Genomic DNA, 15,417 nt, shown 5'->3' on the forward strand with positions numbered 1-15,417 from the left:
ATTTTTGGATGTGACAGATGTTTATACCGTCAATTGTGGTGATGGTACAGTGTACATACTTATGTGCAAACTCTCCAAGTTGTATATATAGAAGAATCTGTGTTGTCTAAAAACATCAAAAGACTAGATTATAAAACCCATGAGAGTTTTGTTCTCTTCTGTATGTCTAGTACCTACAAAGTATTAATAGATACTGGCTTAATCAATAAACAAATAGGAAATAAAACACAAAACTAGTTAAATATAATTAATAACACATGATTGAACTCTTGAAAACAGGGCCCTATACTGTACATCCAGGAAGCACTATCTGTAATCTTTAAGGAATCACTTGACATTTGGAGAACTTCCATAAATTTAAGTGAAAAAACAGACAATGTTTCCAAAGGAAAAGAAAACACCTATAGATCAAAGAAATCTGAACTGAATTTTTGAGCAAGTGAGGCCTTCAAAGTTGTGACCATTAGGAAACATGATGACATCTCTAATCCAACGCTTGACCCAGTGGTCTTGCTCGCTGACGGATTTACACAAATTCTCTCCTAGGTATCAAAACAAACAAACACACACACAGCAGAATAATGACGTGGACTGTTGGCTTATTCCAGATATATTGACTTGAATATATACACATCCCTGATGTCCTTCTATTTAATAGGTCACACTATAGAAAGGCTGTTTCTGTTTGATAACTGACCCAGAAAAACGTCTTTATGTAAGAATAAGATGGTGCTCACCCACCATCATAGGAGCATGTGCCTTTGAGTTTTTTCAGGATTGATGAGTGATTGGCATTTCCCCATTCTTCTTACTCTAATTCTCCCATATTCATATCACACAAGTTACCAGGGTTAAGGTTAAAACTGTTAGGGTAGATGCCCATCAGCAGATGAATGGATAAGAAAGCTGTGGTACATATACACAATGGAGTATTACTCAGCCATTAAAAAGAATACATTTGAATCAGTTCTAATGAGATGGATGAAACTGGAACCTATTATACAGAGTGAAGTAAGCCAGAAAGAAAAACACCAATACAGTATACTAATGCATATATATGGAATTTAGAAAGATGGTAACAATAACCCTGTGTATGAGACAGCAAAAGAGACACTGATGTATAGATCAGTCTTATGGACTCTGTGGGAGAGGGAGAGGGTGGGGAGATTTGGGAGAATAGCATTGAAACATGTATAATATCATGTATGAAACGAGTCGCCACTCCAGGTCTGATGCACGGTACTGGATGCTTGGGGCTGGTGCACTGGGACGACCCAGAGGGAGGGTAGGGGAGGGAGGAGGGAGGAGGGTTCAGGATGGGGAATGCAGGTATACCTGTGGCGGATTCATTTCGATATTTGGCAAAACTAATACAATATTGTAAAGTTTAAAAATAAAATAAAATTAAAAAAAAAAAAAAACTGTTAGGGTTGAGGATTCATTCCCCTACTCTCTGAAAACAAAGTCAAATCCCTTGGAAGACACAGCTAAGTACCTGCGGCTCAGATCCACTAAACAAACCTATCTGAATGGCTCACTGAAGGAGCTTCTAATATCCTGGGATTTTATTTCCAACACATAAGAATTCATGATATATTCAAAATAAATTGATTACGATCTTTAAATTACAACTTTTAGTTCATTCATTTTATACCAATGTCACATGTAAACAAAAGTCTAGTATCTGTACATTTTTCTCATATTCACTCACTAGTTACAGAAATCTTTTTGTGGTATTTACCTTGAAACCAGGACTACCCATTAATCCATCCTTTCCATGTCTTCCAGGTTCTCCCTGGAAAATAAGGACAAGTATTTTAACATATTTTTGCACTAATGTTTCTTTTTTAAAAGAAGATAGTACAGGATAAATTTATTTAATGTAGAATACTTAAGAAAAATTTCTGTCAAACTCACAGCACGTCCAGGAAGGCCAGGAAAGCCAGCGTTCCCCTGTTCACCTTTCGCGCCCTGTTTTTAAAAACAAACAAAAACAATCCTTACAAGAAGATTTTGAAATTCCAACTCAAACTTAAGTAGGAAAGAAAGATAATGTCCTCAAGGACTGATAGAATGCTGGAGCCACAGCTTGTGTTGGCCCCGCAGCTTTCGGCAAAGCATTATGTTACCAGGACACACATGATGTTGAGAATAAGATGGACGCAGGATTATTACAAGCATCTAAACACAGAAACCACATCTAGGCAGAATTAAGAAGAAATGTGTATCTTAAATATAGAGAGAACATAATTTCCCTTCAGTGAGAAAAAATAAGAGTCTCCATGGACATGCTGTTAAACAGCTACTACTTCCAAGTAATCTCTTTCTGTAAATATTTTGAAAGTTCAGAAGCGTCAATAACACAAAGTATTCTTATAGAAAATCAAGCATAACAGTCAATAGTCATTTTTCCATTATTTCGTTGTTCTGAATAAACCCCACAGAGAAAGGTGAAAAAAAGCTAATTGCCAGAACAGTGGACTGGGACTGAAATTCCAATTTTCTATTTCCATTATATTGAAAGTTCAATATGATACTCTAAACTTCCCTTTTTGCCATAAAATCCAGGTGCTCCTTTATCTCCTTTGGGGCCCATTTCACCCTAAAAGACAAAATATAAATCCTGAGTTTTAGAGAAGTATTTAGTATTTCTCTTATAGATTAAAGAAAAACACCAATTATACACAACAGAGTTTAATATGCTAACATCAAAGTAAAGTAGAAATAAAATGTTTAAAATTTATTTACAAAAGTCTTATATCCCAGGCTTTATAAAGCAAAAGCAAGGAAAAGTGAGGGCATTTGATACTCTAAGAGGGCTTTATATGATAAAAGTTAAGAGAATTTCTGTATAATCAAAGTTACTCATCAACTTTTAAATACTATAAGATTTACAACACTATAGATTTATGGCTGAAAATTTTAAAGGAAATTTGTAAAAGCTTTATGTAAACTATATACTAATCTTAACCTAGTCATTTAATATATGAGCATTTATTGATAGCACATTTATAACATAGTTATTTCAATTTGAAGTAAAATGCAACATTGCTTAATTTTATAAAGAATAGGTTTCTTCAACCTTCGATCCTGGTATTCCATGAAGCCCAGGAAAACCAGGAAGTCCACGGTCACCCTGAAAATAAAACAAATTAATTAAAGAAAACACATTTCAGCCTAAAAATATCAACATACACTCTTCCACCTCATTCTTGACAAAATCTATTGGAAACAAATCTGCACACAGTTAAATATACATCACACTAAAACCCTGTCTCTATAAAAGACTAATCCTCTTTTAGCAGAGTTTCATTTATAATCAGAGAAGGAGAATATGAGAGGCCAGGGGAATCTCATCAACAGTCCTTACCCAACCTTAGAGAGCAGTCATCCATTCTAAAAACACTTAGGCTTTTATGTGGCAAGACCTAGGAGTTAATGGAAATGGCCGAGGGCTAACACTCTCCAGAGAGAGCCGTCCTCTGAGGTCCCAGCTCAGTGCAGATAGACCTGAGATGAAAGTCTAGGATTCTGTGGAGGATTTTTCTCCTATTGCAGATCTCAGTACATTGTTTGTGAAAGTGAAAGTGAAGTCGCTCAGTCGTGTCCGACTCTTTGTGACCCAGTGGACTGTAGCCCACTAGGCTCCTCTGTCCATAGGATTCTCCAGGCAAGAATACTGGAGTGGGTTGCCATTTCCTTCTCCAGGGGATCTTCCCAACCCAGGGATCGAACCCAGGTCTCCCGCATTGCTGGCAGATGCTTTAACTACTGAGCTACCAGGGAAGCAGGTGTATATTCATATGTGTCTACCAGAGCCTCCTGTCTCACTCATATATACCCATTTAGCATTCCCTCCAGAGAGGGTTCTCCCGCCCCCAACCTAGGTAAATGCAAGATCCACCTTTCCTACCAGGCTACCAAAACTGGTCTGCTTTCCCCACCAGAATGATGTTGTTATTGCGAACCAGGGAAACAGGAAAAAAGGTACAGTCTCTATCCTCACGGAGAAGGCGATGGCACCCCACTCCAGTACTCTTGCCTAGAAAAGCCCATGGACAGAGGAGCCTGGTAGGCTGTAGTCCATGGGGTCGCGAAGAGTCGGACACGACTGAGCGACTTCACTTTCACTTTTCACTTTCACCCATTGGAGAAGGAAATGGCAACCCACTCCAGTGTTCTTGCCTGGAGAATCCCAGGCACGGGGGAGCCCTGTGGGCTGCCGTCTATAGGGTCGCACAGAGTCGGACACGACTGAAGCGACTTAGCAGCATGAAGAGGGAAGGATCTATGTGATCTCCAGAAGAGGAGAGATGGAGAAAATCACAACAGTGTGATATTTGGTGGACATAATTTTAATACTTATTTCTGTGGGACTTAGTACTGCTGTCTTACCTTCAAAAATCTTAATTGTCAAGACAGAGTTTCAAGAGAAGCCCAATGGCTCACTCAGCAAGATTTAGGTTAATTCACATTTATTTAGGCAAGGAAGACACTGCATACAAAAAATTTATGATTTCCTTAGCTGTCTGGTAGAGAGAGAAGAAGATGTGACCAATTATCTGTGATAGATGTAACTCTTAAAAATTGCAATTTTAATGAAGGTTGTTTATTCACACGTTTTAAAGAGTTGACAGTTATTCAAGGCATAGAACCCTTGAAAGGCTACTCTTTCCACCCTAAATTCCAAGTCACCAAATCACATGGTTACCTTACTACCCCATTTTTCCGTTTCCAGCATAAAGGTGAGAGAACTACCTGTCTGAATTGAGACAAGAGTTGAAGGTCAGGTAGACAAGATACACTCTTGATAAGATGGAATTTAGCTGACTAATCAGTACTTAATAAAAGTACAAAAAGAAGGGTAAACTGAACTCGCTTTAAGGGTGAACCTAGTCCCACCTAAGAATTCCATTCTCTGACTACTTATAGAAGACACCATCTTCAAACTGGTGATATTTTCCTGGAGATAAGATAAACCAACCTAAGATGAAGTGAGAAGACCAGGAAAATTAACCCACACTGGAACCAAGAAAACATAAAATCTGGACAAAACTACCCTCAATGTGCATAAGCAAGATTTTTAAGTAAAATTAAAAGGCACAGCATCCATATTAATATCCAGCAATGAAGAGGGGAGGAGCAGAGAAACAGTAAAATGCTTGGAGATTACTAAGGCAATATCTACAAAATACAAAGCACAAGAAAGGGAAACTCAAACCCAATACACTCAGCCAAGTAGCGTCTAAGGTTTAAGAGTAATAGGTAGCAAAGAAGTTGTAAAAGTAAGCCCGTGTCTACCTACAATGGTTCTGTAATGTGAAAGACAAATGCTGCTATGTTTGCCATTAAGCAGTTGAGTCATCAGTTACTGCAGGAAAGGTTAGCCTACGTTGATTAATATAAAAATTTATCTACTAGCAAAAAGAGGTTGCCAAATAATAATATTAAAAAAAAATAAATATGGTGGTGGCTCTGAGGCTAGGTAGTGGCCACTGAAAAATTAATTTTGGAGGTTGGAAATACAGTGATTCGTGTAATGCAGTGAATATTTGGTGAAAACCTTGCTTGTAATTAACTGTAAAGGCAAAGAATGCATCCAATGAACTTAGCTAAAGAACTGAAAAAAAGAATGACAGTATCAGGAATCAGTTGGTATTGGCTACATTTGAAAAGGTAACTATAAAAGAGATCAGTTCAGAAAAGAATCAGCCAGTTTTCAAGTTGCAATTAAAAGAATAGACCAAGTCTAAAAATACTGGGATAGGGAGAATACACCTTTTAACCCCCATCTCTAATAGGCAAATTAAGAAATTGGAGAAGGCCTTTGAAAGAAGTTCAGTCAAAACACAGCCTCTGTAAAGGAACAACTCAAGTGTGTGCCCCTAAAAACCATTCTCAGTTCAGTCAGTTCAGTTCAGTTGAGTTGCTGAGTTGTGTCCGACTCTTTGCGACCCCATGGACTACAGTACACCAGGCCTCCTTGTCCATTGCCAACTCCTGGAGCTTTCTCAAACTCACGTTCATTGAGTCAGTGATGCCATCCAACCATATCATCCTCTTCTGTCCCCTTCTCCTCCTGCCTTCAATGTTTCCCAGCATCAGGGTTTTTCAAATGAGTCATTTCTTCGCATCAGGTGGCCAAAGTATTGGAGTTTCAGCTTCAGCATCAGTCCTTCCAATGAATATTGAGGACTGATTTCCTTTAGGATGGATTGCAGTCCCTTGCAGTCCAAGGGACTCTCAAGAGTCTTCTCCAACACCACAGTTCAAAAGCATCAATTCTTCAGTGCTCAACTTTCTTTATAGTCCAACTCACATCCATACATGACTATTGGAAAACCTATAGCTTTGACTAGATGGACCTTTGTCAGCAAAGTAATGTCTCTGCTTTTTAATACGCTGTCTACGTTGGTTGTAACTTTCCTTCCAAGAAGCAAGCATCTTTTAATTTCATGGCTGCAGTCACCATCTGCAGTGATTTTGGAGCTCAAAAAAACAAAGTCTGTCACTGTTTCCAATGTTTCCTATTATATTTGCCATGAAGTGATGGGACCAGATGCAATGAAATTAGTTTTCTGAATGTTGAGCTTTAAGCCAACTTTTTCACTCTCTTTAATTTTCATCAAGAGGCTCTTCAGTTCTTATTCACTTTCTGCCATAAGGGTGGTGTCATCTGCCTATCTGAGGTTATTGATATTCCTCACAGCAATCTTGACTCCAGCTTGTCCTTCATCCAGACCAGTGTTTCTCATGATGTACCCTGCATATAAGTTAAATAAGAGGGTGACAATATACAGCCTTGAAGTATTCCTTTCCCTATTTGGAACCAGTCTTGTTCCATGTCCAGTTCTAACTGTTACTTCTTGACTTGCATACAGATTTCTCAGGAGGCAGGTCAGGTGGTCTGGTATTCCCATCTCTTGAAGAATTTTCCACAGTTTGTTGTGGTCCACACAGTCAAAGGCTTTGGCATAGTCAATAAAGCAAAAGTAGATGTTTTTCTGGAACTCTCTTGCTTTTTCGTTTGATCCAATGGATACCGGCAATTTGATATCTGGATCCTCTGCCTTTTCTAAAACCAGCTTAAACATCTGGAATTTTGCAGTTCACATACTGTTGAAACCTGACTTGGAGAATTTTGAGCATTACTTTGCTAGCATGTGAGATGAGTGCAATTGTGCAGTAGTTTGAGCATTCTTTGGCATTGCCTTTCTTTGGGATTGGAATGAACACTGACCTTTTCAAGTCCTGTGGCCACTGCTGAGTTTTCCAATTTTGCTGGCATATTGAGTGTAGCACTTTCACAGCATCATCTCTTAGGATTTGAAATAGCTCAACTGGAATTCCATCACCTCCTCTAGCTTTGTTCATAGTGATGCTTCTTAAGGCCCACTTGACTTCATACTCCAGGATGTCTGGCTCTAGGTGAGGGATCACACCGTTGTGGTTATCTATATCATGAAGATCTTTTTTGTACAGTTCTTCTGTGTATTTTTGCCACCTCTTCTTAATATCTTCTGCTTCTCTTAGATCCATAGCATTTCTGTCCTTTATTGAGCCCATCTTTGCATGAAATGTTCCCTTGGTATCTATCTCTAATTTTCTTGAAATGATCTCTAGTCTTTCCCATTCTATTGTTTTCCTCTATTTCTTTGCATTGAACACTGAGGAAGGCTTTCTTATCTCTTCTTGCTATTCTTTGGAACTCTTTATTCAAATGGGTATATCTTTCCTTTTCTCCTTTGTCTTTAGCTCTTCTATTCACAGCTATTTGTAAGGCCTCCTCAGACAGCCATTTTGCCTTTTTGCTTTTCTTTTTCTTGAGGATGGTCACAATCCCTGCCTCCTATACAATGTCACAAACCTGTCCACAGTTCTTCAGGCACTCTGTCAAATCTAATCCTTTGAATCTATTTCTTACTTCCACTGTATAATGGTAAGGGATTTGATTTACCTGAATGGTCTAGTGGTTTTCCCTACTTTCTTCAATTTAAGTCTGAATTTGGCAATAAGGAGTTCATGATCTGTGCCACAGTCAGCTCCCAGTCTTGTTTTTGCTGACTGTATAGAGCCTCTTCATTGTTAGCTGCAAAGAATATAATCAATCTGATTTTGGTATTGACCATCTGGTGATGTCCATATGTAGAGTCTTCTCTTTTGTTGTTGGAAGAGGGTGTTTGCTATGACCAGTGCGTTCTCTTGGCAAAACTCTATTAGCCTTTGCCCAGCTTTGTGCACACCAGGACCCAGGAGAAATGAGCAGTGACCCCTCTGGAGACTGACCCAGACTTGCCTGTGACTGTCCAGGAGTCTCTAGCAGAGGCGTGGGTCGGCACTGGCCTGCTGCAGGGCTGGGGGCACTGAGTGTAGCAGGGCATCATGCATGGGACTTTTTGAAGGAGGTCACCATTGTCACCATTATCTTCATTACCTCCACCAGAGTTTGGCCCATGTAAATTACAGGGAGGGAACACAGCTCCACCCATCAACAGAAAATTGGATTAAAGATTTACTGAACATGGCCTTACCCATCAGAACAAGACCCAATTTTCCCTTCAGTCTCTCTCCCATCAGGAAGCTTCCATAAGCCTCTTATCCTTTTCCATCAGAGGGCAGACAGTCTGAAAACCACAATCACAGGAAACTAACCAATCTGATCACATGGACCACAGCCTTGTCTAACTCAATGAAACTATGAACCATGCCGTGTAGGGCCACCCAAGACGGACGGGTCATGGTGGAGAGTTCTGATAAAATGTGGTCCACTGGAGAAGGGAATGCCAAACCAATTCAGTATTCTTGCCTTGAGAACCCCATGAACATGAAAAACTATTCTCAAATTCTCTAAATTACTAAAAGTTGCTTCAAAACATTCTCTCAAGCTGGACATGATGGTTTAATAAAAAGAAACTGCTACTTATTATTAACTAACCAGTGAATGCAGAAATGGCCATGACTAAAATAAAATTGTGGATGATGCTACAGGCCAGAATCACAAGTCAACAATACAAAATTACAAATAAATATTTGCTGTTGAGAGAATTATTCTACCAAAAGAACCACAAATCTGGACTAAAAGAGACTATGACTGTGCAAAACTTTTAAACAAAGTTGCCTTGTATCACCACTGCTTTTAATGTTTTTCTGCCAGTTTTTACTAGCCCATGAATTAAGACAAAATATAAAAATAAAAGAGGTAAAACCTGGAAAGAAGAGTACAAAATATATTTATTTATGATTATATCTCTATTTGCCAATATACCTATTACCTTGAAATAACTGATAAGAGAAATCAGTTAATTGCTGTTTTAAAAATTAACATACAAAACAGTTTTTATATGTATAAGCAATAACCAATATAAAAATATATTAAAGAAAATGTTCTACTTATAATAGGACCAAAAGAGACAAAAATTTCTACATATAAACTTAGGTAATGTTGAGAACCAATACAAAATAAATTATAATATTATTCCATTGAGTTTTAAGATTGAAATGAGAAGAAAGGTAAATCACAATCCTGAATAGGAAAACTCAATACTGAAGTGATGTTAGTGCCTCTAAAATTAATCCATAAATTCAAAGGAATCCTCATTAAAATAGAAATAGAAACCTCATTTAAAAATTGAAAAAAAAGATACAGGACTTTATGTGGAAAAATAAGCATGTAAGAATAGCCAGGAAAATTTTGATCATAAAGAGTAATGAAGAAGTACTAGGCCTGCCAATATTAAATCACATTATGAAGTGACAATAATTAAACAATTTGGCTGTGGAGAAGATGTAGACAGATAAGTGGAACAGAGTGGAAAGCCAAAAACACTGGACCCAAATGAAAATGGAAATTTAGAAATTGTGAATTGGTTTAGAAATGGTTTTTAAAATAAATGGAGAAAAAGTGAAATTTCATAAATACTGTTGCAGTAATTGGCTATTCTTTTAGAAAAAGAAAGGTAAAAATATGAATACTCATCTAACTTTACTCCAAATACCAAAAATTTTTAAGATTAAAATATAAAATAATAGAAATTTTAAAAATTAAATCATGCATAATTGTATTCAAAATGTTAGAATGCTGAATCTTTCTATACAGATACAAATATAGGAGAAAAGAAGTAAAACTTTATATATACGTACATATACATATATTATATATATACATATTTTAAATTTCTGTATGACTAAAATTCTAAAAAACAAATTAAAACACATAATATAATTCAGGAAAATTATTTTCACAGAATTTATGACATGCATATAAAAATCATTCTTAAAAAAGATGAACAGCCCAGAAGGAAAAAAATGCATATGAATAAAAATCAAATTGCAGAGAAGTAACATTATTTCCATGATTATACAGTGGAAGTGACAAATAGATTCAAGGGATTAGATCTGATAGAGTGCCTGAAGAACTATGGATGGAGGTTCGTGACATTGTACAGGAGGCAGGGATTAAGATCATCCCCAAGAAAAAAATTCAAAAAAGCAAAATGGTTGTCTGAGGAGGCCTTACAAATAGCTGAGAAAAGAAAAGAAGAAAAAGACAAAGGAGAAAAGGAAAGATAAACCCATTTGAATGCAGAGTTCCAAAAAATAGCAAGGAGAGATAAGAAAGCCTTCCTCAGTGATCAATGCAAAGAAATAGAGGAAAACAACAGAATGGGAAAGACTAGAGATCTCGTTAAGAAAATTAGAGATACCAAGGGAACATTTCATGCAAAGATGGGCTCAATAAAGGACAGAAATGGTATGGGCCTAACAGAAGCAGGAAATATTAAGAAGAGGTGGCAAAAATACACAGAAGAACTGTACAAAAAAGATCTTCATGATCCAGATAACCACAGTGGTGTGATCCCTCACCTAGAGCCAGACATCCTGGAGTGTGAAGTCAAGTGGGCCTTAGGAAGCATCAGTACAAACAAAGCTAGTGGAGGTGATGGAATTCCATTGAGCTATTTCAAATCTTAAAAGATGATGCTGTGTAAGTGCTACACTCAATATGCCAGCAAAATTGAAAAACTCAGCAGTGGCCACAGGACTGGAAAAGGTCAGTTTTCATTCCAATCCCAAAGAAAGGAAATGCCAAAGAATGCTCAAACTACCGCACAATTGCACTCATCTCACACGCTAGCAAAGTAATGCTCAAAATTTTCCAAGACAGGCTTCAACAGTACATGAACCATGAACTTCCAGATGTTCAAGCTGGATTTAGAAAAGGTAGAGGAACCAGAGATCAAATTGCCAACATCCATTGCAAGAGAGTTCCAGAAAAACATCTACTTTTGCTTTATTGACTATGCCAAAGCCTTTGACTGTGTGGACCACAAGAAAATGTGGAAAAGTCTTCAAGGATGGGAATACCAGACCACCTGACCTGCCTCCTGAGAAATCTGTATGCAGGTCAAGAAGCAACAGTTAGAACTGGACATGGAACAACAACAAATAGGGAAAGGAGTACGTCAAGGCTGTATATTGTCACCCTGCTTATTTAGTTCATATGTAGAGTACATCATGCAAAATGCTGGACTGGATAAAGCACAAACTGGAATCAAGATTTCTGGGAGAAATATCAATAACCTAAGGTAGGCAGATGACACCACCCTTATGGCAGAAAGCGAAGAAGAACTAAAGAGCCTCTTGATGAAAATGAAAGAGGAGAGTGAAAAAGTTGGCTTAAAACTCAACATTCATAAAAGTAAGTTCATAGCATCCTGTCCCATCTCCTGGCAAATAGATGGGGAAACAATGGAAACAGTGACAGACTTCTTTTTGGGGATCTCCAAAATCACTGCAGATGGTGACTGCAGCCATGGAATTAAAAGACACTTGCTCCTTGGAAGAAAAGTATGACTAACCTAGATACCATATTAAAAAGCAGAGACATTACTTTGCTGACAAAGGTCTATCCAGTTAAAGCTATGGTTTTTCCAGTAGTCATGCATTGATGTGAGAGTTGGACTGTAAAGAAAGCTGAGTGCCGAAGAATCGATGCTTTTGAACTGTGGTGTTGGAAAAGACTCTTGAGAGTTCCTTGAACTGCAAGGAGATCCAACCAGTCCATCTTAAAGGAAATCACTCCTGAATATTCACTGAAAGGACTGATGCTGAAACTCCAATACTTTGGCTACCTGATGCAAAGAACTGACTCATTTGAAAAGACCCTGATGCTGGGAAATATTGAAAACAGGAGGAGAAGGGGACAACAGAGGATGAGATGGTTGGATAGCGTCACTGACTTAATGGACATGAGTTTGAGTAAGCTCTGGGAGTTGGTGGTGGACAGGGAGGCCTGGCGTGCTGCAGTCTGTGGGCTCTCAAGGAGTCAGAAATGACTGAGTGGCTGAACTGTACTAAACTGGATACTGTTTCCAAAATCACATGACAGGGTACTTTACCTTACTCACTAAAAAAGAATTATAAATCAAACCAGTATCATTTTGAACTTATAGTAATTAAAATCAGAAATTTTAATGAGTATCAATGCTGAAAAATGTGTGGGAAAAGATATTTTCCACATACTTGTTGATGGAGTACACACTTTCTTGAAGGTAAACAATTTGCATTAAAATTTAGTTATGAAATTAACCCTTTGATTCTCTAATCAATTCCACCTCTGAGAACTTTTCCTATGGATATACTCAGAAAAATTTACTGAGAAATACATACAAAGATGTTCATTACAGTCTTGTTGATAATATACCCACACTAAGGAACCACAGCACCCCTAAGTTAGAGGTTCCTTAAGTTGGAAAAAAAACAGCTCCTATAAGTCTATAGCTGTGATTAAGCTTCTGTTTACAGTTTCGCTCACAAAGCCTTTTTGAATTTTCAACTTTCCACTAAACTGCTTGAGTTTTTTTCAACTCTCATCTTTGGCACATAATGCCAATAATCTCTCTTCAAATAGTTCTTTGTATGGGTCATGTGATTTATTAGACCCCAATCTCCTTGAGAAAAACATCCATTCTCCATGCACTCCTATTTTGTCTTAGTAGATGTGATCATTATTTATCAATATTTATATTCTTACTTCTAAGCTTATGGGGGAATCACACTTGTCTGACACCTGAAGTTGGTGTGGTTTACAAAATTTGCTCTGGCTAAATAATGATGAATGGAAGTGGTTTAAGAACAGCTGTTTGATTCTCCAAGGACCTGGTAGCATAATTAGTTATAATCTAGAGAGTGAAACTTCTGCACGCCTGAGTCTGCTAAGAACTTAGTTTAATTTAATGAGCAATAAATCTTTTGTTTTAAGGCATCAGCATTTGGGATTTGTCTGTCATTGCAGCATAACCTACTCTGTCCTAGCTGATGACTTAATGATGATTCATGATAATTTACTGAATAAATAAAATACTTCCATTTTTTAAAATACAGTAAATACTCGAGTCCTCCAAGAAAATTCCATTAAAATAATTATTTTGAGGAGTCACACTCTTGGTTTCCACTTAGTTTACAAGAGATTAGAATCAAAGAGAATCCAACATTTGCAGTAAAGTAGTTCCATTTTCTCCAGGTTGCCTCCAACCCTTTTATGACTGATGAACATGCCTTTGATGAGACTGTCAATCTGATAGGTTGATTAAGAGTCACAGTCTCCAAAGTTAGGCTGAGATTACTTCTTTGAGTAGCAAGAAAATATGAAAACTAATATTTTAAAACTCTCATTCTTTTAAAATTAACATGTGTCTGTGTTTTTAATGTATATAATCCTTTGTTCAGTAGCACAGTGTATAATTCATACATGGGACTACATGCCCAAATGAGTTGACTCATTGGAAAAGACTCTGATGCTGGGAGGGATTGGGGGAAGGAGGAGAAGGGGACAAAAGAGGATAAGATGGCTGGATGGCATCACTGACTCGATGGATGTGAGTCTGGGTGAACTCCAGGAGTTGGTGATGGACAGGAAGGCCTGGCGTGCTGCGATTCATGGGGTCGCAAAGAGTCGGACACGACTGAGCGACTGAACTGAACTGAACATGCCCAAAAGTTTTTCACTGCAAAGATTTTGCAGTTTAAAAATTTTGATGAACCAAGATCTAAAGTGAACAACCCCTTCCTTCTCAAAAGTGATTTTTTTTTTTTCTTTCTTAAAGCCTTTATTTCTGAGATATGGCAGAAACATCTTACAGGTACACATGGAAAAGTAAGATTATGAATCCACTCGCATGGCACAATCAGTGCAAACCATCACTCATCCCTCCAGCCTCCTCCTCCCTCCCCTTTTCCCCCTCCTCCCCTGCCCTTCCTCATCCCTTTCCCCCTTTCCCCTCCCCTTCTCCTCAGCTGCTCACAGGCCTTTCCATACTGCAGCTAATAGAGCAAAAAAGGAATAATCACACTGTTAAAAAAGATTCTGGTGAAAGCAAAAAAAAAATAGGGTGAAAAGAAAGCCACACTGAGATGAAGACATTTTGTTTCAACCCCTAATTCTTGAGTAAATTCAGGCAGATGACAAGTTTCTCATTTCTCAGTTTCAAACTTGTAAAAAAGGGATTATCTAGCTCAGAATTACTGTAAAATGGGCAAGGCATGATTTATGCTACTAACCTTATAGGACTTTTTGTGAAGAGGCATGCGATAGAGAATGCATGTGGATAACATACACGCAAGTATATCTAAAAATAAAACAGAAAAACTAGACCCAACAGTAACACCTTCAGGCATCCAAGATAGTACACGTCTTCTACCTCTTCTTTGTTTCTTATCCTCTTAGATAAAAGCAGACACTAAGTGTCACGTGGGCTCAGGCCAGATTTACTGGTAGCTGTTTAAATCTACTAGTACATTCCCTCTCTAACAGGGGCATTCCCTTGGGCTTGGGAGTCACCATTGGACTACGCCTTCCGGAGCATCCCTGCCACAGTTAATCAGTGAGCACAACACAGGGCACACTCAAGTGAAGACAAGAGATGAGAGTCTGAAATCAAGAAAAGACGAAACATTCTGTAAAAACTCAACAAAAGTTTTAAGCTTCCCAATGACGGCAGTAGAGAAAAAGGAAACAGGACAAGAAGTGGCAGAGCAGCTAAGAAATGAGGCAGGACGTAGAATGAACGGTTATTCATCATGAACTGAGAGGCTGAATCCAGTATAGTGCCCTACAAGGAAAGAGGGTGAAGGATCGGGAAACAGTCGAGAGTCTGCAAAAGCATCTGCAGACGTAGGGAAAGACAAAACACACAGGTCAGCATCACATGGACAGATGGGAGGGAAGCTCAGCCAAGCCTGACTCCAGAGAAGATTTCTGGAGGGTCCTGCTGCCTTGGAGGAAAAGCTTCTAAGGAAAGGAGGTAGGAGAGAAGGAAACCGTGGTGCCACTTCTTCTCTACAAAGGAGAGAAAGTTTTTCTAAAAGAGCCTTGCTTATAACAACTTCAGGATTTCTCCAGATTCAGATGAAACAAAA

At 38.2% G+C, this 15,417-nt stretch overlaps 1 protein-coding gene across 2 annotated transcripts in view; it reads right to left on the reverse strand.

The window, feature by feature from the left end:
* The window catches only part of COL21A1 (collagen type XXI alpha 1 chain), a 231,890-nt gene that overhangs the window by 70,491 nt on the left and 145,982 nt on the right, over window positions 1–15,417 (reverse strand). For both annotated transcript variants that reach the window (XM_070360774.1, XM_070360773.1), the window contains 4 exons: window positions 3,083–3,136; window positions 2,547–2,602; window positions 1,918–1,969; window positions 1,742–1,795 (listed from right to left, as the gene is read on the reverse strand). In XM_070360774.1, the coding sequence (XP_070216875.1) occupies window positions 1,742–1,795; window positions 1,918–1,969; window positions 2,547–2,602; window positions 3,083–3,136 (216 nt within the window). The remainder of the gene's footprint in view (window positions 1–1,741; window positions 1,796–1,917; window positions 1,970–2,546; window positions 2,603–3,082; window positions 3,137–15,417) is intronic.

The sequence above is a fragment of the Bos mutus genome, chromosome 23, assembly GCF_027580195.1.
Source record: "Bos mutus isolate GX-2022 chromosome 23, NWIPB_WYAK_1.1, whole genome shotgun sequence".
NCBI lineage: Eukaryota > Metazoa > Chordata > Mammalia > Artiodactyla > Bovidae > Bos > Bos mutus.